Genomic DNA, 25,084 nt, shown 5'->3' with positions numbered 1-25,084 from the left:
AAGCATGGCAGTTTTCACCCGTCTGTAAAAACGCTCTGGGTCTGGGCACAGCACGAGCAACTGGCATCATCCTGAGGCCTCGACGCCAGTAGCATCACCTGTTTGGGATGAACACAGAGAGGAGTGGGGATATCGCCTGCCCTAGGTCCCCAACCCCACCGGGGTCACCCAGGTGTTCCTCTGGCCCCTTTGCGTGTGCCCTCAGCCCGGCTCTGCCCGCCAAAAACCCGGTGTTTCCCTCCATCCAATCTCAAGGCTTCGGCTGTGCCGTCTGTCGCCAGATCGAATGTTTGATAAATTTCAAAGGTGCTGCCTTGGCATGGCAGTCTGCCGGCAAGCCTCGCACCCTGGCTCTGCCACACCAGCGTGGCCATGGCACCCAGCGCTGTGGGGACAAGGGAAAGGGAAAAGGAGACAGCACCCAGCTAGGGGCCGCTCGTGCTGACAGCACAGCCCTCACTGTGGAGAGCTGGAAGTCCACAGTATTGGAGAGCACTAAAAAAACCCCAAAAGACACACTGTGCACTCAGCTGCTCGCTGAGCTCAAATATTTTAAATTGTGCGGCACCCAGGTATGGAAAAAAATGACTTCTGCTTCTCCAGCCCATTGTGATAAATGTTATTTCACTTGATACTGGCAGATAAAATCAGTTTAAGCCACATGCCTTAAATACGAGGCTTTATCTGAATCGGTGCTGGAGCCTGACCTTTACCACAGCACAACAGTGCGCTTCATGCAAAACGCTGTCATTTTTCAGCCCTCTGAGCGCACCAACAGACGCAGAGCTGCTCGTGAATCATCTGAAGAGCCTCGAAGATGTCGCGGGGTGAGAAAAAAAGAGGGAGATGCTTATCTGGGAGAAGGAGGAGGTTTTTCAGTCCACAGCACGCTGCTTCTCCCTGGCAGGGGCGTGGGACAATGTGGATGATCCAGCAGCAGCCGGATGCGCGCCGGGTGCTGGCACCAGCCAGGAGCATCAGCAGCCCTGACGCACCCAAAAAAGCCCATGTGTGGCACGGGACAATGGGTGAAGGTGCCACCCCAGCCCCTTTGAGCTGGGGACACCCAGGTGCTGTCAGCAGGACCTTGGGGGACGTTAGTGCCACAACCTATGGGACAGGGGAGAGCTGCTTGGTCACCATGCACCTGGCTCAGTGGGGAGGTGCCTGCGACTTCTAACTTTAAATTTTGCCTTTTTTTCCCCCTTTTTAAATGGAACTGAGAACTCCAGTGCCTGGCAAGCCAGGTTTAGGGAGATTTTACTGGCAGCAAGGGCTCAGGCCCTGGCTGCTTGGGGATGGGTGGCCACCAGCAAGCCCTAGAGGACACAAGAGAAGCAAGTGTCAGACCCTGGCAGGGGCCCTGGGCTCACCAAGGGCACCATGGCACAGAGCAAAAAATGAGTAAAGTTGGGTTTTCTGCAGAAGAAAGAGCAAGCCACCCACGCACCAGGAAATCTCTCCTCTGGGCGTGGGTGGTGGAGGCCCCAAGATGAGTTATCTCTAAAGGGCAACTCTGGGGATACCTAGAGATCTTCATCAGCGTGGATTCGGCGCACACAGAGGAAACATCAGCCTTGCCAGCTGGGGTTTTGGGTTTTTGCACTTTTTTTTTTTTTTTAATCAAAGCTCTTTTTTAGCAGCTTGTTTTAAAGTCGGTTAGAAAACAGGAGGCCCCTGCCGCCCCCCCGACCACCCTTCTGTCACCCTGCTTGCACAGCCGCCGCCCTGGGATGCTTTTACCCTTTTCAATGGAAAATACCATGGGTAGCAGCAGCCTGCACCCAGCCCTGCGGAGCGTGGGCAGTGGCCCCAGCTGTCCCCACCAGCTGTGCTGCCCTTAGGGTCCCCCCACCAGCCTACAGCCAGAGGAATTTGCAGCAAAGCAGAGCGTGCCCAGGACAGTAAAATCACAGTGACTACAGACCCCCAGCCCATACAGCGCATCCCCACAGGCATCCTCAGTGGCCACAGGGAGCAGGGGGAGCTCGGTGAGCCCCTCAAGCCAGGGGCCAGGGCAGCTTTCAGCTCCCCCCTTCCCCCTGTAGATAACGATGTGAAACTCCTACACCCACGCGTGCAGGCAAAGGCTCTGTCGCAGCAGGCACAGCCCTGACATTTGGGTTTTGGAGGCTCGGGTGCAGCTGCTGGGGCCCCACCTGCGCTCCCCAGGGATGGCACACATGTGGGGCGCACACCTGAACCCCCCCAGCCGTGCCAGTTGCGTGCAGGGTGATACAGGCCAGTAGGGACAGCTCTAGCCTCCCCAGGTCCTTCTGCACACACACAGGCACCGGAGGAGGCTGCACTACAATGAACGAAATTCTGTGAGCGCATGAGCCCTGGCAGAGATCTGTGCCTGGATGGGGAACAGCTGGCTCTAGCTCCACGCGTAAGAAAAGTAAACGGAGGAGGAGGAAAAATCCCCAGCGCCGGGTGTTTATGTTTCCACCCGCTGGAGGAGGCTGCTCCAGCTGATGCGCTCCAGCTGATGCGCTCCAGCTGACGGGGCAGCCGGCTGTTTGGGATCAAGGCCGAAGGCTTCCCCTGTGACAGCAGGCAGAGCGCAGCACGGGAAGGGGAGCGTGCCAGCGCCACGGCTGGGGGAGCGCGGGCTGGATGCCCGGGGAGGAGAGTGCTGCGGCACGCAGCAGGGCGACCGCCAGCTGCAGGGAATGGTGGAGCCGGGAGAAGATAAACAACGAGGGAATTACCAAAAATGACACATGTGCTGTGGTCAACGCCCCTCCCATCAATACAGGCTTCTCTACAGTGCAATTTCATTTATCAAAACAACAGGACAAGAGTTTCTCGGTACCTCTACATGCAAAGCAGCCTGCAATTTCAGCTCACTGCATGGCTGCCTCTCCCACTGTGGTCCCCAGGCCAAAGTACTGTCTCAGAATAGCAAGGCCTATGAAAAACAAACTCTACATCCCTGGTTGTGGCAAGGCTCAGCTCTCAAGCTGAATGCCCCTGCACTTTCTCAGCACCCAGCCAGCGTGTTGGGCAGCCCGGGTTTATTTTACCTATCCAACTGCGGGGTGTTTCTCAAGTTTAACAATTTGAGCAGAACGTCTGACACAACAAAACATCTCTGCAGTACAGTGAGACCAGGGAGATTTATGAAAGTCTGTTGTTTGTCTCCCTCCTGTGGATAGATGCACAAATAAAATAATGCCCCGACTGTACCTGGGGCTTTGTGCAGCTCATCCCCGCTGCAGCTCATCCCCGCTGCAGCTCATCCCCGCTGCAGCTCATCCCCGCTGCAGCTCATCCCCGCTGCAGCTCATCCCCGCTGCAGCTCATCCCCGCTGCAGCTCATCCCCGCTGCAGCTCATCCCCGCTGCAGCTCATCCCCGCTGCAGCTCATCCCCGCTGCAGCTCATCCCCGCTGCAGCTCATCCCCGCTGCAGCTCATCCCCGCTGCAGCTCATCCCCGCTGCAGCTCATCCCCGCTGCAGCTCATCCCCGCTGCAGCTCATCCCCGCTGCAGCTCATCCCCGCTGCAGCTCATCCCCGCTGCAGCTCATCCCCGCTGCAGCTCATCCCCGCTGCAGCTCATCCCCGCTGCAGCTCATCCCCGCTGCAGCTCATCCCCGCTGCAGCTCATCCCCGCTGCAGCTCATCCCCGCTGCAGCTCATCCCCGCTGCAGCTCATCCCCGCTGCAGCTCATCCCCGCTGCAGCTCATCCCCGCTGCAGCTCATCCCCGCTGCAGCTCATCCCCGCTGCAGCTCATCCCCGCTGCAGCTCATCCCCGCTGCAGCTCATCCCCGCTGCAGCTCATCCCCGCTGCTCTGGGAGGACTTGGGCTAAAACTGGTTGAGTGCCCAAGCAGAGCTCCTTCCCACATCACACATGCTGCTGGAAGCCCCCAGTCTAAGGGGAAAGGATCATGCTTTTAGAATACAGACACAGCACTGAGAGCAGCGTGGGGCAGCTGTACCTTGGCACTTCTACTGGAGAAAGGTCCCCATAAAATGTTAACTGAGGGAAGAAGCAGGAACAGGCTACTTACTGGTGAGACTTAGGAAAACAACACAGAATCTGAGCAAAATCAGCCATTGTGAACCAAATCAGCCCCTTCTTTTAAGATTTGAGGCTCTGAAATGATATAAACATTTTTACTGTCATTTTTGCATGCAAAATACAGAACTGCTCCCATCTATCCAAAACCTTTAAAACAGCCTACACCCTGCTGATAAAACATTTTTATCCTCTAGATAGCAAAGTCAGACTGACAACGTCTGAACAGTGGTATTTTGGGGCACAGCGCACATGCTGAGTGCTAATTTCCCTGGGGCAGGCAAGTAGGACTACTGGCTCTCATCTTTCCCATAAGTTATCTTTATGAATCACTCCAGATCCTGCAGCTCCCAGTTACAACTCCCCATTTCATCTTTGACACAGGAGCAAGGCCATTAGGAAGATAAGCACCTCGCTGCTGGGAACCTCCAAGCAATTCCTGCTTCTCGACAGTCAAAGGCGCACTGTGAGCGATCCATTACTCAGAGTTGGTATGGCATTAATGCGAAGTGCCGCCAGCACGCGAGGAACAAAGTCAGTGTTTACTCCTCGAGATCAATCAGCAGCCACAGAGGCTCAGAGGCAGGCAGTAATAAGCTGTGGTGTGCTTTTCGGGCAAGCGGCCAAAGGCGCACCTGCTGCACACAGCCGTAGCTCCCAGCGTGCGCCCTTGCGAGTCCCAAGACAGGGCAGCCAGGGAGATTTCACCACCACGTGGGAACCCTGGGAGAGGGGAGCAAAGGCAGGTCAGGACACTTCAGCATGCGAGTGCAGCTGGAAAGCCCTCAAGAGCGATCAGAGCTGTGGCTCTGTGAAAAGGTCACAGATGTTTCAGCAGCAAGGCTCAGCTGAGCAGCGTACAGGATACAGAAATGAAAAGCAGCAAGGGGAGCTCGAGAGGAAACATCCCTCCACACGAGCACGAGCCATAGCTCATTCCTGCCTTCCTGGTGCCTGTAGACCATGTCCTGCCCCAGCTGTTCCCAGAGTCCTTTTAAATGTTCAGCCACAAGAATGAATAGCTTGAACAATTTTTACTTTGAAGAAATGCAAAGGCAGAGAAAGCCTCCCCCTGAGAGGTTCGCTTGGTATGAGTGAATGTGGATACATTGCTCCAAATAAGCAATTGTTTTTGAAGTTCTTGTGATTTGGGGCAAAGCTAAGCTAGTTTGACACTTTGTATTTGACAAGGTATCTATGAAGCCAAGCTAACCTCACCCAACTCAAGTGAGCGCGTTGCTGCAGTAGTAACCACGCAGTGCACTGGTATATTGGCTGCTGTAATTAAGAAATGTGTAGAAATATATTAGAGAAAAAAGAGAAAAAAGGGTACTTGTAAAAGGAATGCTTTTCCGGAGTTTTCCAGAGGAAGCTGCCAGCTACCACAACACAACATTTTGCCACAGTAAGGGAAAACAAAACCTCGCAATGACCAGAAAACAACCATTTCAGTTCCAGCAGGGAGACATTTGTCTCTTGGTTTTGCCCATGTCTCTAATAATTTTTTGTGACTGGTCAGAAGCAAATGTAACAAAAGTGACAAGTGTGACTTAAGTTCTATCTAATCTAAATCTCATCTGCTAACCTCAGTTTCTTTCAACCTAGAAGTTCCTGAGAGAAAGAGTAGAGCATAAGAGTTGTGAATGTATGAGCCACAAACCTCAAAGAATTGCAGTAACAGCACTCTCGAGCGCTGCTGCTCATCCGCACACTCATCTTGTCACCGACTCGAAAGAGTGTTCCCTCATATTCATTAGTTATTAGCAGATGGCTTCAGTGGCTTTTCTAGGAGAACAAGGACTTGTCCTCCTTACACCTACCATCCAGGGTTTTTTCCAAGGAGTCTATCAAGTCACACGAGTTCACCCTCCTGCAGCCTTTAGAGTAGGCTATTTCACTTCCAATTGCTGTCTTCACTTCTCCTAGAAGAGATTCTGGAATCTTCCATGATGGTAGGATCTCAGTTTGGAATTACATTCAAGTTTCCAACAACCTGCTCCTTCCAAAAGGCTCTGTTCACCCTTCTTCTTATTGGGAAAAACGCATCCTGAACACCTCACATACACTCTCCATTTAAGCCTGCCCTTCACCTGACTGGATTAAATCCTCTACACAGTGAGGCTGCAAGCATCATCTGCGCAACCTTTTTCACCAGCTTTTTTCCCCGCCGCTCAAAATGCACTACACATTATTACAACTATAGACAGTCTCTAGCATGCCTGTGCCTCCCACACTGAAACTACGCAAGTTCAATTAACACTTAGTTTCCATGCAGTAAAATTTCTGTGCAACTTCTTTCATGAAACCACAGAAAGATGAAAGTTACCATTCCTGAAGCTAACCCAAGAATGTTTATTTTTAAAACAAGGTATTACAAAAAGATTTCACATTCAGGATGTTCCAATTCTCAATCACTTTGCAAGCTAAATGCTTATTTTCGTGACCGTTTGTGCTCTATGAGCAACACAACAAGTCTGTTCCGAAGGAACTTTATTTCCTTTACATATGACTTGCAAAATAAGTCCTTCAGCCTTTTGCGTAAAACTCCTAAAGGAGGCAGGCTATGGCAATTCGGTATGTTTAGCATGCTGTCAAAGAACTCTTTCCACAGTTCAGCATTGGCAAGCCTGAAAGGAACAACAACAACAACCAAAAAAAAAGCATCAAAAAAGGTTTAAGTCTAAATTGTTAAAATACTGTTTCCTGTATTTACCCATTCCCGCCCCATCTACAGGTTGGAGCAACTGCAGACCATCATGTAACAGAACAGTTTCTGTTGTGGCATGCTGCTTAGTGAACCAGAGGGATTTTTCCTCCTTCCAGGCAGCAAGAAGCCAAGAATGCTATGCAACTCACTACATCCACTGCCAAAAGGCTTTCCGTACTTTAGTCAGTAAGTTCTGTGAGGCAGTTCCTGTGCACTAAACCCGTGTTTTTTAGAGCACTGAGAGGTAAAGGCAAACAATGCCAAAAGCTGTGACAGAAACTACTACCAGGTTTGAGGTTAACGATATATCTTCCTATAGATGGGAGTTTTGAAAAAGATTTGACACCAACCTTCTGAAGGAACCTTCAGGCTTCCAGACACCATTTTCATTCTTCACTTGCATGTAGGTACCAAAGAGCATGCAGTAGACCGTTGCTGCTATGCCGAAGTAGTCTGTCTAAAGGTATACGGAAGTTCCATATTAAAAATGCATACCCAAACCACTAAAAATTAGCAAAAAAACAAACTCAGAACAAAAAAGAAGCAAAAACCACACTCCTTGGAGCCAACAGAGCAAGCTCCATAAGAGGGTTCAGGATCATGCTCCTGGAGCACTGAGCTGAATCTACAGAACCAGTGCAAAAGTCTAATATTTCTGTAATTCATCTACTCATATGCTTAATGTACGCATTAAGCTCCAAATATTCAGGCTGTCTCTACAACCTCATACCTGGTAGTTCCACGGCTTCTGTGTCAGCATTTCAATACACTGGAACCCAGATGTTTCGCACCTTGCAGTAAACGTGGTTCCTTCAGGAAAGAGTGTCATGTCTATACTCTGTCCCAAGTCAATGAGCGTCAAGCCATGAGAGAGGCCATCTATGTCACATGTATCATTATCCAGAAACCTTCAACCAAGACGAGAAGCAGCAATTCGATAAGCATCGAGACTATAATACCATGATATACTGACATCACATGTAGCAAAGTGAAATACTTGCCTTTCTCCAAGTAGGAGGTTATCAGGTTTAATGTCACCATGGATGATTTTGCAGCTGTGGAGCTCTTCTACCATATAAAGAATTTTTACAGCGAAATAGATTACAAGTGCTTGAGGCATCACCTTTTCAGGAAGTTTTTTGTAAATGTTTATGGCATTCTGTGTACAAAACAAAGATAGGGAAGAACCATCAGCTACACCAAAAACAACTCTATGGATCACGTATCCATGTTGATAAGTACAGACTGTGTTCACAATGAAGTTCCATTAAGTGAAGAGACATCTGTATACTGCAAGGCAACAGCACTCAGAAAGGAACACAGATGTTCAGGACACAAGCTGAGCACACTTACCAGCAATGTTCCATAGTTGTAGAGCTCACCAACTAAAATGCTTCCATTTTGAAAAAAATGAGCAGAATAAAAGTGGATGTAAAGATGGCGTATACTTGGATCGAGTCTTTCTACCAGTTGGGTTGCTATGTAGAACTCCCAAGGATTGGCAGGCTTCTGGACCTGTAACCAAAAAAGTAATGTACTAGGTATATCTGTTATTTTTTTTTTTATATACCTAGTAAATAAAAAAAAAAAAGCAGAAGTTCTCAGCTTTTTTCTTAAACTTCAGACTCAAGTTCCTAAACACTTTTCTTTTTGATCGAATAAAAATACTTACATCTCAAGTAGTTAACCTCAGGTCAATCCACTGAACAAATAATTCTCTTGAATCACTACTTCAACTACATGCCACAATTCCATTGTGGCTTACATGCTCTTTAATGCTATTCAAAATGTTAGCCTTTTGAAAACATCGATGTTTCAGCCTCCTGCTGGCAACATATGCTTTAAGGGAAGGTTTATGATGAGTTCCAAAGAGAAGAGCCTTTCTGACTCCTCTCCCTAACACTAAATGCCTGATGTTCAAAAAGAAGCTTCTTAAACATTACATTTAGCTACCAGAAAACTTCCAGTTAAGGTATTATAATAAAAATACGTATTTGTTGGAAGATTGAAACGATGCAAAGGAGATCCACAAAAAGATTCCAAAGGTAGGAAAAACAGATTTGAAGCGGGTTAGGGTGTCAACTCAATCACACAGCCACATTTCAGCCAGGCTGTAATAAGTGCACATGGGATTTCAGCCAGGAGCAGATGCATGACTGCGTGATCGAGTATAACCCCCTTGGGCTAAACTGACCTTGCAGTTGTACAGACTTTCTTTTTGGCAGTAGTTCTGATGAAAGCACATCCTATCATCTGTTGCTCATTCCTGCACTGAAGCAGGCTGCAGAAGGAGAGAGCAGGGAGGGAGCTGCTCAACCTACAACCTCCATCTAGACAAGCTCGCTTGTTAAGAAAACTGCACCCTAGAGGCATCACCCAGCAGAGTATACAACAGCCAGCAGCCACCAAACAGGCTGGCTGCATAAAGCGCAAAAATGCTTGTGGAAAGCTAGCAGGCATGCATCTGGAAGCAAGTGTCCCTTTCACTGTGACCCAACAGTAAGAGCAGTTTTATCATTAATTCACACACAGTTTAGTTTGCTGTGGACTAAGAGCATTTCACACAAATAGCTCCATTTGCTCAGCTGAGAAAGATGCCCTAAAGACTAAGAATTATAGCCAGGCTACCTATGACTATGTTATAAAAAGATCAAGAGGAAGTTCTGGCAGGTGGATAAAAAACTTTCCATGTAGAATGCGTCGGACATTACAGCACACAAACTGAACAAGGCTTTGAGGATAGTCCAGTATGCTTTATTACATATTTATAAATAAACCTCAGCAAAATCCATCCGGGGAGGTGTCAGATTACTGTAAGATTCCAGAATTTTCCAGCAGAACTATTCTGAATCAACACTACTTACCTTGAATGTTACTTTCTGATTGTTCCTAGGGTTACTGGCATCCAGAATGGAAGCCTGATAGACTTGAGCAAAAGCTCCTTCTCCAACCAAGCAGTCCACATGGAATGAGCTAGAACCTTTATGAGATGGAAAAAAGAGATTAGCAACACAAAGTCCTGCTTGCAAACTTCACAGATGAGACTTCAATACTTGGGGGAGGGATTGGGGGGTTGGAAGCACCAGCCATAAACAAATTGTTGCTTTAACCCTAGTGCTAGTCTTTCTCTACTTGCTCTTCTTGCTAGCCATGCTTTCCATAAAAGCGAGCCTGCAATCACTGAAGAGAACAAGAGTGCTACGAAGTGCCATACATTAAAATCAGTGTTTCTATTTTAGTCCAACTCCCTGGAAGTAATCAAATTCTAAAGTGCATTCCTTAAAAAATAAACACTAATGTTTAAGCCATAGAAGTATGTTGCAATTACTGTCATACAGATTTTGTTGACAGAGGACTGTTGCTGTTCTATACAAAGTGTAAGAATTGTGTCACAAATTACCAGGAAAGGAAAACTAGGAAAAGTATCTTTGTTCCTACCTCAGAATACCTAAACAAAAATAGTTAGGTTCCGATTTCAAACAAAAAAGGTCTAATTTCAAATTTGAGGTTTAGATAATCTGGAAGCTATTTGGATATATGCATAAGTAAACTGGATTAGAAAAAATATTTCAGGAGTTCCCAGAAAAACCTGCAAAAAGTGCTTCAAAATGAAATGTATCAAGTAGCTCTTACCCAAGGGGAGTTCAGCCTTCAGTTTGATGGTTGGAAGAGCAGATTTCCATTCAAAATAGTTGTCATAGGTATTGAGTGGTTTAGGAAGCTCTGATAAGAATTTGCAAATCAATTCCTTATCCCATGGGTTCTCAACAAGGACTTCACAGAAAGAAGAACAATATTTAAGCTATAAGAAAAGTGTCATTTCAAAGAAGCAGCACACACACTTATATTTGAATGAGTATAATTGATTCACACTTGTCCTACCTCCTATCTTGTACGTAGCAGTGATCTCCTTGCAGGAGCCACAAGACACTGCTTACTACAGTGACCACCCGCATATTGGAACAAAGTATTGCTCCAGTCTCAAACTTCACAGAAGAAAACTGTAGTACCTGAAGCTCTACCAGTCCTGGCTGTCCTGTCCTGCTCAGTTCCAGACAGCTTGTCGTGGGAATTCTTGTCCACCCCAACAGATGAATATTCAGCTCTACTAGTGGCAGTCTGCTCACGTAATTTGTGAGAAGCAGCTGTAGCTTTTCCTTGATGCTCTCCTTGTTCTGCAATGTGTTCAAGAGCAGGGCTACATCTTTAAAACAAAATAATATTAATTGACAGTACTGCCATGGCATTTTGACATCTCCAATAAGCCACAAGTACACCACACATCCATGCTTGCAACCTTTGCCATAACCATAAGAACTCTGGGCGTGGTTATCCATACGATCAAGAATGGCCTCCATATGCTATCTACATCTTTTACTTCAAGCAGCAATTAAATCTGTTCAAAAACAACAAAGCTTAGCAGACTTACCAGCATTTCATATTTGCTCATGATTACTTTATGCATTTACTCTTCAATAATGCCTGCAGACTTTTCTGACAAAACCTTCTGTAGAACATCTTGGCTCTCTAGATCAAAGGTACCTCACACCTAGCAGCTCAGCAGAACTGCTTTAACCTCTATATCCATATATACTGAGCAATGCATCCTGTGACAGGAAGAATGCTGGCAGAATCAACAAGGTGACCTTTGCCTTCAAATGCACATCATATGTTCTCTTCTTGATCATCTCTATGGAATCATTCAACACGTCTATTCTCACACTCGAGTGTGAGATGTATGTTACAGAAAAGGTACTGCTGAGCCTCCCAAGGAAACTGTTACACAAGGCTCTATAGGGAGGTCACGTTAACACCAATTTATTAACTGCAGCAGTTCAATTATTGCAAGTCAGGCATTTTCCAAATGTCTGTTTCACCCACATGCCTTGCAAACACTGCTTCCCCAAATGCAGCAGTAGTGCTACCAACTAGCAGTTATTGCCACCCCCCAGGGGCAAAAAGAGATTTAAAAGAATCAGTACAATTGTTCAAGCACTTGATACCCATACAGTGTGACAAAAAATTAAGTCATAGGAGCATTTTCAGGGACATAATCACCATGCCCAGGTTCATGCAACTTCACAGGGTGACTGTTTAGCATACATCTTAGCAATCTTATTCAAATATGTTAGCTCTAGATTGCTTGGAAAACTTGCACCAAGAGCAGCACAGCAGAGCTGCCTATGCTGGCATAAATTTGCATTGCAACCTGAAGTCTTGAAAATCTCAGCAAGTCAATGCTATACCTTAGCTTCTTAGTTTTTGTCTGTCTGTGCAGTTCTTCAGAAGACTCCAAATCCATTTGCAGCACGTCATCCCCCGGAGCTGAACAAAGGGAGTAGCAACAATAGCACATGCTTATTTTCCCAAAAGACAAGCACATTTAGAGTATTATTACCAACACAAGAAGGGTAGAGTCACACTGCAGATGTGGAAGTTGCTAAGGTATCACAAGAGCAAGCATCAAACAAGCTTATTTTAAAACATACAAGAAAAGACAACAGCTTGATTTCTTCAAGGAAGAGTATTCCAAGGCTGAAAGAGGGGCAGACAAGCATAAGGGTCCTCACTGAAGAGTATGATGCCTGGACTTCAGTCAATTGAACTCTGCAACTCTGAGAACTCTGCAACAGCTCAGAACAGCCATTTGACAGCACAGTCAAAAGCTCCCCTGTCCCTTGCCACCTTCTCTTTTTCATCCCCAGTTAAAGAAATTCTTGGAAAGCTTAAGTGCTGGGCCTGCCCGTGCTCCCAGAAGCTGTTCTGCAACGAATTTGCATTCAGAAGTTGCAGCAGCACAGCCATACCTACGCTGTATTTGGCAAGGCCTGCAAGGTAAGTAGGGCATAGAAATAGTTACACAGAGTTGAATTAGATGCTCTGAACCTGAAGTATTCATTATTTTACCTTTGTCCTCCAAAGCTCGTCGTGAATGTGCTGACAGGTAATTAAATGGTGTTGATACAAGCTGGGCAGCTCGTGCAAAGTCTCTTGTGTTGTTTGGACTGGCAGCTAATGTTTTATTACTACATGGTACATTCCACACCGTATAATCATCCCTCAAGAACTCTGGTGTCCCTGTTTCTTCCTAGACAGGAAAATAAACACACAGATTTAAGCCATCAAAACTGTCCTGTCAGACCTGCACTGTAACATACTAGCAGCCTCCAGTCTCAGTAATGCAGAGTCTGAATGTGTCAACTTATATTATTAGAAAAATAAAGGAAAGCCAACATAGCCTAAATCACAGGCTTATATAATTTTGTGTCAGACTTGCATGCTGGCAATAATCAGTTCCACAGCAAAACGTTAGACATCAAAAAATTGTCATGGGAGAATCTGAAGAAGCTTCTCACTTGCATCCAAGCAGCCTGAAGTTTCATGCATCTCCTTGGCTGTGAAAATTGTCAGGTGGTTAGCACAACTTCAGGCATTTCTCGTTCCCTCTCCCTGTCCTTCCTCCCCTACAGAGACGCCAAATCTACACATCAACTGCAGTCAGATCTGTTCTAGGAATAGAAGTCTCCACTATTAAGCTCCTAGAATTTTTATGAAAATTAACAAGTGAAAAAGCTCATCCCACTGTCAGTGAACAGAAAGGGGTACCTAGGCTTTAATAAAATATCCTTTGTAGAACTGTTGAAGGACTGGGACAGAAGAAACATAACTACCTAACCCGTCGTCAAGGCTAATTCTTGCAATAAGATCAAACACTCACTTCTGTACAGTCAGTCAAGGGACGTTGTCCAATAGTTCTGGGCTCTTCTGACTTCTTTTTACGCTGTGGGATTCTGACAAAACAGGTAGTTTAGAATAACTTTTCCCCCAAAACCTTCCAAGACAGACTGATCGTAACAAAGATTTGATGGCTTTATTTATTTAAAGAAAACCATTTGTGGATACTAAGAGAAGCTGCAGTAGCTCAAGAAACAAGCTATCCTCAGTTGTCCAGAAAATTAAGCATCTTAAGCACACTGTCCAAACAGGAAAGTTGCGCAATTCTACAGAGAAGCAACTACAGCTTTCTCATGCCACTTCCCCACAGCTGCTACTGATTTTGTTCAAGCCAATCCTCATATTGCAAATACAGTCATAGCAGAATTATATAGAATAGAATCAATCCTATATGTAATTCTTAATAAACAGCTCTGTTGCTTTTTTTCTCCTTACCTGCTGTTCTCTTTTTCATTCTCATCTTCAAAGATAGAAAACATAGGCACGACAGGGGCAGCAACCTTAACTTTCAAGGTTCCATCAGGCTCTTAAAATAAGAGATCGCTGATCGTCACACAGTGGAGATATATAAACAGTCACATTTTTCCCCTAACGAAGCAGCTGAGGGGCTTGAAGTTGTACCTTTTCTTTTAGGATACCGCACAATTATTTTTGGTCAGACACAGACACGCTATAGTGAGGAACCCCTTAGAAGTAAGGTGCTTGTTTTGAGAAAGGTCAGTGGCTTGATAAATTGGTTAGCTTTGGCACATAGGGACTTGAAATAGATATACTAACTTATTTTCTTGTAAAGCCTGGATAGAAACGTTAAAAAAGAAAAGAAAGTGAAGCAGATAAACAAGGTAAACATGCAAGTGCTTAAAGCCAGAGTAAGAGATACAGTCATGGCTATATCCAGGAGCATCCTCAGAACTACTGCTCGACTGGTCTCGACTGGTCTTTCCTATAAATGATTGGAAATGGGAAAGATTTTTCCATCTCAGAAAACCAAGAGTGGCCAGGAATACAGAAGCTTCCTTGGCTGCATCCAACCTGTTGTGAAATACCCCTGAGCTCACTGTTGTAAGCCACTGCCCAGCTTTCAGACAGACTTAACTTACTGATAAGATGGCAATTCAGAGATTAACGCCTAGCTTGCAAAATGGCTTAGAAACAAAGCTTTACTCATATCAAGTATCAGCTGTGCACTTTTCAAAGTCAGGTTTTAAATACTGCAGAAGTGTCTACAGAGAAGCAACATTTAATGAGGACATTAATAGGCTGCTAGCAGTAAAGTACTTCTGCCTGTGCTGTTCTGACTGCGCACCAACATTTAGAACTTGTCAATAAATTAAATGCACTACCGGGTTAAGAAATTACTTCACTTTACACTGACTCACACAACTACTTGCTTCAAAATTATGGGGAACAGTGGTAGGAGTAAGCAGGAAACATAGAAGTGAAATATTAAGGACTAAAAAAAACGCCAAAAAAGTACATACCCCTTTTTCTACAGAAGACCTCAAATTGCTCCTCACTCTCTTCAAGAGATGGTTCAGGTGAGAAGGGTGTTTGAAACACATCCATTAGAAATCCTAGAAATAGAAAAGAAAAATACATGAATGCCACCCAATAAAAAAAAAGTTTCTCCGCTCTGTAATAGTTGAATTGAATGATTCTTATGATTTATCAAATGCCAGTGATCTATTATTCCTTATTCTTGCATTTCAACACTCCAGATAACTGAGCAGGAAGATTAGACTTAACCAATGCATATCTGCTGGTGCCATGAATTTTTCTCTTTAAAAAAACCGTCACTCTCAAAGATGAGATTTTGGGTTCTTCTAAAGGAGAAAGTTCTCCTTTATTTTTTAGAGATTTGGATAACTATTGCATACCACAAGCTTTTTAGTTTTTCTTTTTTACAGATTTATATTCAGCAGCAGCTGTTTGCTACATAGTAGTAGTTAACAGGCTTACTACCAAAACAGAAGAACATGGAAGAAGCACACAAAAGGAACAGAATAACTTCTGGGTACTATCACTCCACATCTGATATCGGAAAAAAGTCACAATTTCCATTGTGGGATTTTGAAAAATCGGCGTTTAGAATTGATAATGCTCATCCTATAAAACAAAAAGCTTTTGCATACGGCACCCTGGTTTGAACTCTGGGGGAAGGTTAATATCAACAAGAGTCAAGTTATTAACTTCCTAACATTCTTCCACATTAGCCTGTTGAAAGTCATCATTTCAGAAACAAGAGTCACTGACAATACAGACAAGCTCAGCTGAACATGCTGCCCAAAGCAGCCTAGGAGGTGTGTCACCAGTGACTTATTCAGAATTTGACAACATGTGGCTGCTGGGATGTTAGTAAGGCTGTTATTTCTTGAGCTGAGTTTTACTGCCCCTGTCTTGGAAGAATATGGTCAAAGTGTTGGGTCACCAAGTCGACTGCAAAAGAAGAGTACCAATACCATTAATTTTATTTTCCTCTTTGAACGGTGTAAATTCCTATTGCTAGATAGCCTCATTGTATATTCAGCTCCACTAAAGTTACCAGGCAAGATCTTATTAATTCCAGTGAAACTAGCATATTATTCCAGATGCCTACCCAAAGCTTCTTTGGTATGAACCGTAGGTGAAGGTTGCACTTTGAATGGCGTTGCCTGCATTGCTCCTCCGAGGGAGGTATTTGGTGTAGCTTGAGAAGCATTTCCAGAAGCAAAGGAAGAATTTCCAACTCGAGATGCTAGAAAAGAAAACAGCAAGATCATTTCTAAACTAGCCTGGGATTGTTTATCAACATTTCAGTAGCCAGCAAAATGTTAGGAAGAGAAGTAAACAAGAGGAGTAGCAGAATGACAACCCAGAATTTTGGGAGAGCAGATTTTGGCTTGTTCAGTGATCTGCTTGTTCCCAAGGGAGACTGCCCTGAAGGGCAAAATGGACCTTGGACAGCTGGGTGGCCTTTGAGGACATCACTCTCAATTCATAGGAACAATCCATTCTGACACAGTCAAGCAGGAAGGAAGCTAGTGAAGACAAAGAACTCCTGACCAAGCTCAAACCAAAAAGGAATTGCACAGAAAGTGGAAACAGGGACCAGCTACATGTAAAGGATACTGAGACTTTGCCCAGACATGCAGGGATGGAGTCAGGAAAGTCAAAAAGCTTAACTAGGGTTGGAACTAGTGAGAGACGTGGCTACAATGGTTTCTTGTACAAAAAAAAAGAACCAGGAAAAATAAGGAAACGGAATCCACTGCTCAGAAAGGTAAGGGACCTAGCAAAAGATGACATGGAAAAGGATGTTTTGCCCACATTCTTACTCTAAGGTCTGCCCCCAAGTCCCTGAATGTTCTGGCAGAAACTAGGGGAAGGAAACGTTGTCAGAGACCTCGAGAGTTCCCAGCCAGCCAAGGTTAATTTACACAGTGGTAGTGAAGTAGAAACAGCCCGTAAGCGCTAACAGTTTAAAACTGGAAGGGATCAGTGGATCTCATAGTCTGTTTCCCTCTGTATTACAGGTCACTGTTTCAGCCAGGTTACTGCTGTATTAAGTTTCAGTATTTTAGTCTCATTTCTCTGCCACATCACCTCTTTAGGAAGACAAAACACGCTCCCAGTAACCTGAGAAAAATCCCCTCCCAAGGGCAAATCATCATTTAGCCACTCAGAAGATAGCCTCCCAAAACAAACAGCAAAAGGGTCATCTTCCCTGGAAAGCAGTGGTCCGCTAAAACCAGTATCTACTGGTGGCAACTGTGCCCAGTCACTGACGTCTGAAAACGCAGAGTCAGTAAGAGTCAACTAGCAGAGTATTAAAACTCAAACAGAAATTCCTTTGAAGTTAAAAACATAATATTTCATCTTGGTCATCTAAATGCAGAACTATAAGTAGTAATGGAAGCTCAAGAAATCATACAATTCACTTGCTGCTCCTACATCATATGTATCCCACATAATCTCACGTATACATCCACCACACTTCTGGAAAAAATATAATGAAGATCCAGAATTCCTACTACAGATGAAATAGGTGATCTTGCTTTAAAAGCAAAATTTCTAGGTTGTTTTTACAATTAATTTGGGAAGGAATTTCAATAGTTAAGTGTTCTTTGTAGTTATCAGAGAAAATTATGTCTTATTCAAAAGGGAATGGAAATGCAAATACTGAAATAGTGCCATCCGACACATTTGGTGTGAGACTTCAGGCATCAAGTAGAGCTACATGATAAAGTCCTGTACGCATTTACGTTGAATATTCAAGAACTTTCAAGTAAGATGGTCTTGGTCTACCAAAACTGAAAAGCTATGTGCTATTCAACTCCAGCCAGTGAAGTCACATCAGCTGCATTGATCTTGTCAAGAGTTAGTTTATTACCTTCCTTCACGTCCACACAAGTAGTTAGTCCAGTGGATCTCTTTTTCGAGTGCCTTCAAATGAAAGATTAAAAACCATTAGAGTTTGAAATAAATGCCTTTCTTCTAAATTAAATTATTTTTTTAAAGTTCAGCTTCAGTTCAGGACTTAATAATAACGCACTTTAAGCAGTAAAAGGTCCTTTCTCAGCTTAGAACAAAGGAAACACCTCAGAAACGACAACCAGGGATCCTGCTTTTTCCACACAAAGGACACGTAAATGAAGTCAAAGAACTTTTAGAAAATTATTATATCTCCCCTGGGCCCCCAACTTTCTCACACAGTTGCCAATAGACACAAAACCAGAAAGGCAGCAGAGTCCTTTAAAAAAGATAAAATGCAGGCATTAAATATTCTTGGATACAGTTTGCCTCCAAGTAATTCCCTTATGTAAGTGAATGACAACTGCTTCTGTTTCACCTTGTCAGTCAAACCTACTCAGACATACCCATTTTGCCAACCTAGGTTTCTCCCTCCCACCTCCCAATTGTTTCATGCATTAGCTCTGTCACACAAGCCAAAGTGCAAAAGATAAATAAAACCACTTTTTTCTTCTCCAGAGACATTTGCAGCCAAGCTGTAACATCTGGTATCTGCATGAACTAAGCACATTGTTATTTATTTTGGGCACGCCAGGGACACAAATGCTGAATAATCGCTTTGGTTATGCAATGAATTTGTTCTTAGTTATTACAACTAAGACATGCGGTGAAAAGAATTAAAGATTGAAATAAGGATCATACGTTATAAGAGTTTGATCTATGTCTAAACATTGGTTTCCACAGGCTAATTCAGATTTTTTTCAGAAGAGTAAAAACCCTTTCTTCAAGTTAATTTTTAAGTAAAGTGTAACTACAGAAGACTGCACAATTTGTAGAGCAAGAATCGAACTGTTTATACGTACTGTTCTCCAGTGCTCCAATTAAGAGTTGAGTCAGGGCGCGCCTGCTCCTGAGCTGGAGCACTGTTGAATGGAGGGTGTAACAAACTCTTCTGGACTTCTCCAAGTTCTTGCTGAGTTTTGATCGTGTCCTTTTCATACGTTGCTTCCAACAACAAGGAAGATTTCATCTGGTGGCCAACTGGGTTCATGGACTTCAGTGTAAGAGCATTTGATGACAAAGTGCTTGACTGAAGCTGGTCTGGCACCAGCCCTTGGAGGGTTTGCAGACCTGAGCTTTGACAAGGTGCCATCCATTTCTGCTGCAGAGCTGCGCTGGGTGCTACGTGTGGATATATCTTCAGAGACGAAAAACATTATTTTACCCTCAAAAACCCACACACATGTACAAACATTACCATTTGCCCTTTTATTTTGCATAACTAGAATAGCTTATCATGCTTAAGAGAACTTTCACACGCAACTAAAACTAGATCACAGAGAAGCAAAACCAATCTTTGAGGTTTCACAATTAAAAATGTTTCATCGTGTATTTAAGGTTATGCCGGGTATCTATACTAGTCAGATATTGCAACCTCGACTTCCAGATTTGGTTAACACACTGCTTGTGCTACCATCTAAAGCGCAGCTAAATTTTACGTGGAGAGTTCAAGAGGACTGCTCCTATTTATCATAGCCCATACTCACCAACGGCTTATTTTGTTCAGCTGATGTTGTAGATGCTGGTTCCAGTCTAGTTTCCTCCAAACTTTTGGTGAGCTGAGTGAGCTGTTCCAGCTTCTGCTGCAGGGCTTGCAGTTCAAGGACAGCTGACTCTTTTCTTCTTATGGAATCCCTCTCTTCTTCTCCTAATGAAGAAATGTCAATATTAAGTAAACCAGATATTAAATAAAACGATGAAAAAGGACAGCTACACAACACTATCTCAACACTAGCCTGGACACCAGCAGCAGCCCTAATGCTTCTAAAGGAGTTCTCACAGGCCAGGATACCTCTCACCTAAGTTGCACTTAGAGTGCCAGCCTCAGTGCTCCTACTGCAAGCATGCTCACGGCTCCCATCTTCAGCACAAAAGAACACTAAACTCTGAAAAATTCTACCAAAGCAACCCTTTGGTAACATCTGAGTGGAGATGGAGCCTGCTGTCCCTGCTGGGAATTATCATACGTAACTACCGCAAATAAAAAAAATCCACCCAAACACTTGTTTTAAATATGCATTTAGAAATACAATTGTAAGCATACTCTGGGCTCTGATTACAGCCTACAAACAAAGAGAAACAAAGATATTCTTCATCTTGAATTATAGGTATCAGCTGGTAAGCAGAGAGCCACAGGTACAACTCACATCAGAGTAACTAGTACTGCTAAGAGCTGTCTGCACGTGCCTGCAATTTCCTCAGAAGGAACACCACTTTTTAAGAAAATTTAGGCTTCAAAAGACAAAACCAAAGGATGAGCTTAAAATCTAAATACCAGCATCGTGACAGTTTTGGAATTAAGTCCTTGAAGGGTTTGAAGACAACTTAACACCATTACACGTCAGTCATTTGGTCTGTTTACTAACGTTTCCCAGCTTACCACAGCCTGTTTTTGTACAGGGATGATAACCTGGGCTTTGAGAAAGTTTTCAGGCTACAGAGCTTGAAAAGACATGAATACAGACAGGTGCTACTTTTCCAAGAACATGAGAATGTTTTTGAAATAGCTAGGTGGAAGGAGAAGAATACCGCGTTCTTTCTGTCTTCTGAGGCGCTCGTATTTCTTGAAGTATCGCTTGGCTCTGAGCTCCTCAAATGAAAGTTCAGAGCCTTCACATATGAGCAGGTTTTTATTATACATCGCAACCTGCTCACATTCAACAGCAGCAGACGATGACTTAGGAAGAACTTCAGATTTGGAGAGGTATGTCACGTACTTTCTGTGAGGAAAAATAAAAAAAGTTCTATTCAAGTTTGTTGGATTTGTTCTGGGGAGTATGTTATTTTTTTCCCAAAAGTGAGGCCCCCTCCCCTCTTTCTTTCTCCCCTTTTTTTAAACTTACACTTCTCTTTCACCAGAAGAGCAGGACTGAGTACCAGCACAATCAGGACCCTAAAGTTGTGGGGCAGGGAGAAAGAAATCCAGCATTATATTTAGCCATCCATTTTGACAGGACTAGCAATCAGGAAGTCCGTAATATTTAATTCTGATTGAAGAGATGACAATTCAGGCCATGAGCATAGCAAGAACAAACAGATCAGGAGAAATATACAAGTGATCACAGCCTGAGGAAGCTCGTCCCAAAGAATTAGCTGTATAAGAGTCTGCTGTTATCACTGAGAATTTTTGGAAGATGAGCAAGATCCCAGAGGATCCAGACAAAAGGATATACTTCTGGAAACTGCAGTCCTCGGAAGGATTCTGGGACTAGTTGAACAGGCATTTTCTATTCCCCAAAAAACAGGAATGTAATTTCTAGATCACGTGGGTTTGTAAAGAACAGACCGGATGGCCCCCTCCGATTTCTTTCTTTGACAAGCTATCCAATTTCAGGGGTATGGAGGCAGGCAAGAGGTCTAAGAAGCGTTAAGCCCTATTCCATCATCCATGACACCTTTTAGTATTTGCAGGCAATACCAAACTGAAAGAGTCAAAAGCACTTTAGAAAATAGGACAAAGTTGAGAAAGCTGACATATTTCCTACCCACAGTCTTTCAGTCTTAAATTTCACACACCCCCCCGTTCACCTTTCATCTTATTGTGTCAGAAAAGTTGCAAAGAAATTTAACTAGCTTTGTCAAACCTCAGAACTACAGTGCTGCATTCTGGTACTTATCTAAGATGGGTTAGAATTAATATGGTTTCGTTTTTGGTTTTATTGTGGGGAAGGGGGTGGAGGAAGAAGACTATGGAGTGACACAATCTGGGCTGTGAAGTTAACTAAAACTTCCACAAGGTATGAACAGAACCTCAGCTGGAACTTGCTACAGACTGATGTGGCAAGCTACAGAGTGCTCTACTGACATTCCCCCACAGAGGGGCTCAGAAGCCATGAGAGTGTCATCTCCCAGTAATTTCCCATCATCAACAGACTGACTTCTACGCAAAGCCACCATCCCACTGAGGACCATTTTGGAAGTTTCTGTTCTTCCTCTGGCATTATCTTTTATTTATTCTTCAATAGCATATAAAAGTAGTAGCATGGAAATTCAGTGTAGATGATACTCAATCACAACAGACAAAATACTATTTATAGTACTATCCCTGCAAAGAACACTAACTAGCTGGACGGATCACTCTTTGCCTGGGATACTGGAAATGCGTTGAGTGACTAACAGCTCTTTCCTCATACTTGTCAAACAAACTATTTCTACGAAGATGTGATGCTTAGAGCCTAAAACCCATCAGCAACATTTCTGAGATGTAGAAGATATTGTTAGAATATTTTAACATTTTTATTCAATCAAGCTCTTTAACCTAAAACTTATGCAAGGGTCCCACAGTCTTCCCCATGCTAATTCATTTCTCAAGTTTGTTACCTGATTATTGCAAGTATATGCTGGGTCATTAAGATTCGTAACACATTTTTGAGGAGACATTTGATTTGCAGCATATGAAGTTTGAAGTGGTTTTATAACAGCAGCACCTGGGACAGATTACACAGGCTTGCATTAACGAGTAGAAATCTTTTTCTCATGTATGAATTTTTACTTACAACTTTAAGCATTGGAAAACTTCAGCTTTGTGTTTTGAATACACTTAAGAATTTTTAATACAACCAGGAAAACAGTAAAAAAACAGTTTCTACAGGAAACATATTACACTTTGTAATCATTCAACTAGCTCTGGAACTTAACAAAAGCTCTCAGTTGCATCTTCTACAGTGCATATTATTTCTTTACACTCAAAAAAAAATGCTGCTATCATTTGCAGCATCAATGATAGAAGACCCAGCTACCATCTGTGTCTGGTAAGGAGCACAAGCTCGTCACCAAACTTAAAAATTAAGTTTTGTTATTAAAATATTATTGCTCTAAATAATTAATTCCCTAATTTTAGAGCTGTTATTCACATTCTTTATTTTGATTGTTCACATTCCTAGTTATAGGAATATTCTCATATTGAAATTATAACATCTCAGCCTTCAGCTGCTTTACTGAAACAAACCTCTGCTGGATGTTTTAACACTGTAGCTAGAATAGAATCAATACAGCAGGTTCCCCACATAGAGCTCTGTTAATCCCACTTAGACATAGGAAGGGCTAAGAGAAAGGAAGCACGAAACAGCTTCCTTCACAGTGACAAAACCCACTGATCAAGGGAAGAGATTCATCTAACTGAGGTACAGTTCACAGGCAGATTATCAGTAGCCTCACCTTGCAGAGGAGGATTCTGAGGATTGTAATTCTGCAGCCAGCTAAATTGCAAGAAACATCAGTTATTATCATTAAGTCACCTGTCCCCCATTCCTCCCCATCCACCCCCAGAAACCTTTGATTTCCTTGCACAGTCCTCATGCCTAGAAATCAAACACTAGGATACTCACGTTACTTACAGGACATGTTATTGAGCAAATCCTAGCAGTTTTACATTCTAAAATGCAAAACAACTCTGCAATAGGCAGCAAGAGATGAAAATCATCTTGTTTATCATCAGCTGAGGGAATATACCTCATGATAAGCAACTAACAAAGCTCACACTCAGTAAATCCAAGGTATGCTTTAATTTGGATCTATTTAACAAAAAATAGACAAAAGAATCAACCAGTTTCAGGATTTTCTTTCTGAGCCCTACTTCACTCAAGGCACTGTGGTACAGGCTTTCTCAGTACACCCTTCAAAATAGACAATACATACTGAACAGCAAAAAGGAATCATCCTTAAGCTTATACCCACCTTTCACAAAAATAATCATTGGTGTATATATGCTCTGTGCTATAGCAGAGGTAGACAAGAAAAAAACAACCACCAAACGCTATCTAAATAGCTCTGTAAGTAAAAGATGTATCAGAATTACCAGTACAGCTGTTCCAAGTTCTCTCGTGGTTGTGCCTGGTTGTGAAGTCCTTTTTGAAGGACAGCTATCGCACACTGCACGTTGCCCTCATTTACCAGCTGCTGAGCCCAAGCAACATAGAAGGCAGAGGCATTTGCACCAACTCCCTGTCCATACAGGTAGTCAAAATACTCACAAGGAGAGGTGATGAACTCTGCCTGCACAAGACAAAGACACATAACCCATAAGCACTTTCAAGAGCATCCAAAGAGGTTACAGGAGTAAAAAACAATAACAATTTCTTACTTTCCACGTTAAGAAAGCTTCATTTTTTAAAGATAGAAACAGCTGGTAAATATTTTTCATGAGCTAAGCAGCTTAACAAGAAAGCTTTTAAAAAGGAACGTGCTGCCCTTCAGCAAGACTAAAAAGTTCTCTGAGTTCTTAGATCAACATATTTGTACCCCACACCACCTCCCTGAGGGCTCCTTTTCCTCTCACGGCCCTGTCCAGGCTTGGCTAATCTGCACCGCAGGCGCGGAACAGGACAAATGGCTGTTCCAGACCGTTTCAGAACACACAGCGCCAGGTTACAGGCAGCAGGCAGCCCGGGCGGCTCCTCTCCTCCGCACGGCTGGAGGGGGACAGGCTGGAGCCGCAAAGCTGCCCGGCGGCGGTGCAGCCGCACCTTCGGGGGGTGAGCGCCGCCACAGCCCGCACCTACCAGCTTCAGGCAGTAGCCGACGAACCTAGGGTCCCGGCGGTACCTCCCGTCCGGCAGGAACGCCGCCACCAGCCGCTCCAGGAGGCCGGGCAGCCGTGCTCGCCGCTCCGGGGCGGGCAGGCAGCCCTCCAGCCACCGCGCGTATCTGCGGGGGGACGGGCGGGGCCGGGTCAGGCACCGCCAAACGCCTCGGCCCGGCCCGGCCCGGCCCCGCGCACCCACCTGTCCCACGGCTCCAGCGGGTCGCTGCCGACGTAGCTCCGGAGCTGAGCCTCCAGGCTCCTGCGGGGCGGGACGTTAGGGGCTGGAAGGTACCGGGAGCCCCCCCCGACCCCGGGGGCTCCCCCCGGCCCCCCCTCAGGCCGCCCTCGGCCCCCCCGGCCGTCCCCTCACCGCCCGCCCGCCTCCATGTCGCCGCCGCCGCACCAACCGCCGCCGATTCAAACCCGGCGCGCACGCGCACCCGGACCCCGCGCCGCCTCTCTATTGGCCGCCCCCCCGCCGCCAATCGCTGAGCGGCCCCTTTCGCTCCGCCTACCCCAGGCCACGCCCCCTCCCCGTGGCGCCGGCGGGAAGCGCCCCCCGCCGAAGCCAGCGCGCCCGCA

General features: G+C 44.6%; 1 protein-coding gene across 1 annotated transcript; it reads right to left on the bottom strand.

The window, feature by feature from the left end:
- Positions 1–5,478: 5,478 nt before the first annotated feature.
- Positions 5,479–24,936, bottom strand: BUB1 (BUB1 mitotic checkpoint serine/threonine kinase). Its single transcript, XM_035565404.2, has 25 exons — positions 24,873–24,936; positions 24,702–24,761; positions 24,480–24,624; positions 23,777–23,973; positions 23,137–23,177; positions 22,300–22,406; positions 20,823–20,872; positions 20,509–20,699; positions 19,467–19,627; positions 18,783–19,117; positions 17,840–17,892; positions 16,067–16,204; positions 14,952–15,044; positions 13,906–13,996; positions 13,454–13,526; positions 12,643–12,823; positions 11,982–12,060; positions 10,746–10,939; positions 10,369–10,509; positions 9,600–9,715; positions 8,089–8,250; positions 7,737–7,894; positions 7,466–7,643; positions 7,086–7,192; positions 5,479–6,655 (listed from the first exon to the last, which is right to left on the bottom strand). Exons 1-25 carry the CDS (start codon positions 24,887–24,889, stop codon positions 6,460–6,462), a joined length of 3,264 nt encoding a protein of 1,087 aa, XP_035421297.1. The 5' UTR covers positions 24,890–24,936; the 3' UTR covers positions 5,479–6,459.
- Between the last annotated feature and the right edge of the window lie 148 nt (positions 24,937–25,084).

The sequence above is a fragment of the Cygnus atratus genome, chromosome 3 (genome assembly GCF_013377495.2).
Source record: "Cygnus atratus isolate AKBS03 ecotype Queensland, Australia chromosome 3, CAtr_DNAZoo_HiC_assembly, whole genome shotgun sequence".
NCBI classification, from domain to species: domain Eukaryota; kingdom Metazoa; phylum Chordata; class Aves; order Anseriformes; family Anatidae; genus Cygnus; species Cygnus atratus.
This window is presented reverse-complemented; position numbering and strand designations above follow the sequence as displayed.

Coding starts and splice junctions, on each gene's coding strand:
- BUB1 (XM_035565404.2), bottom strand. Junction 24,625..24,701: donor CCGCTGGAGCCGTGGGACAG/GTGGGTGCGCGG, acceptor GTCCCCCCGCAG/ATACGCGCGGTGGCTGGAGG. Junction 7,895..8,088: donor ACAACTATGGAACATTGCTG/GTAAGTGTGCTC, acceptor TTTTGTACACAG/AATGCCATAAACATTTACAA.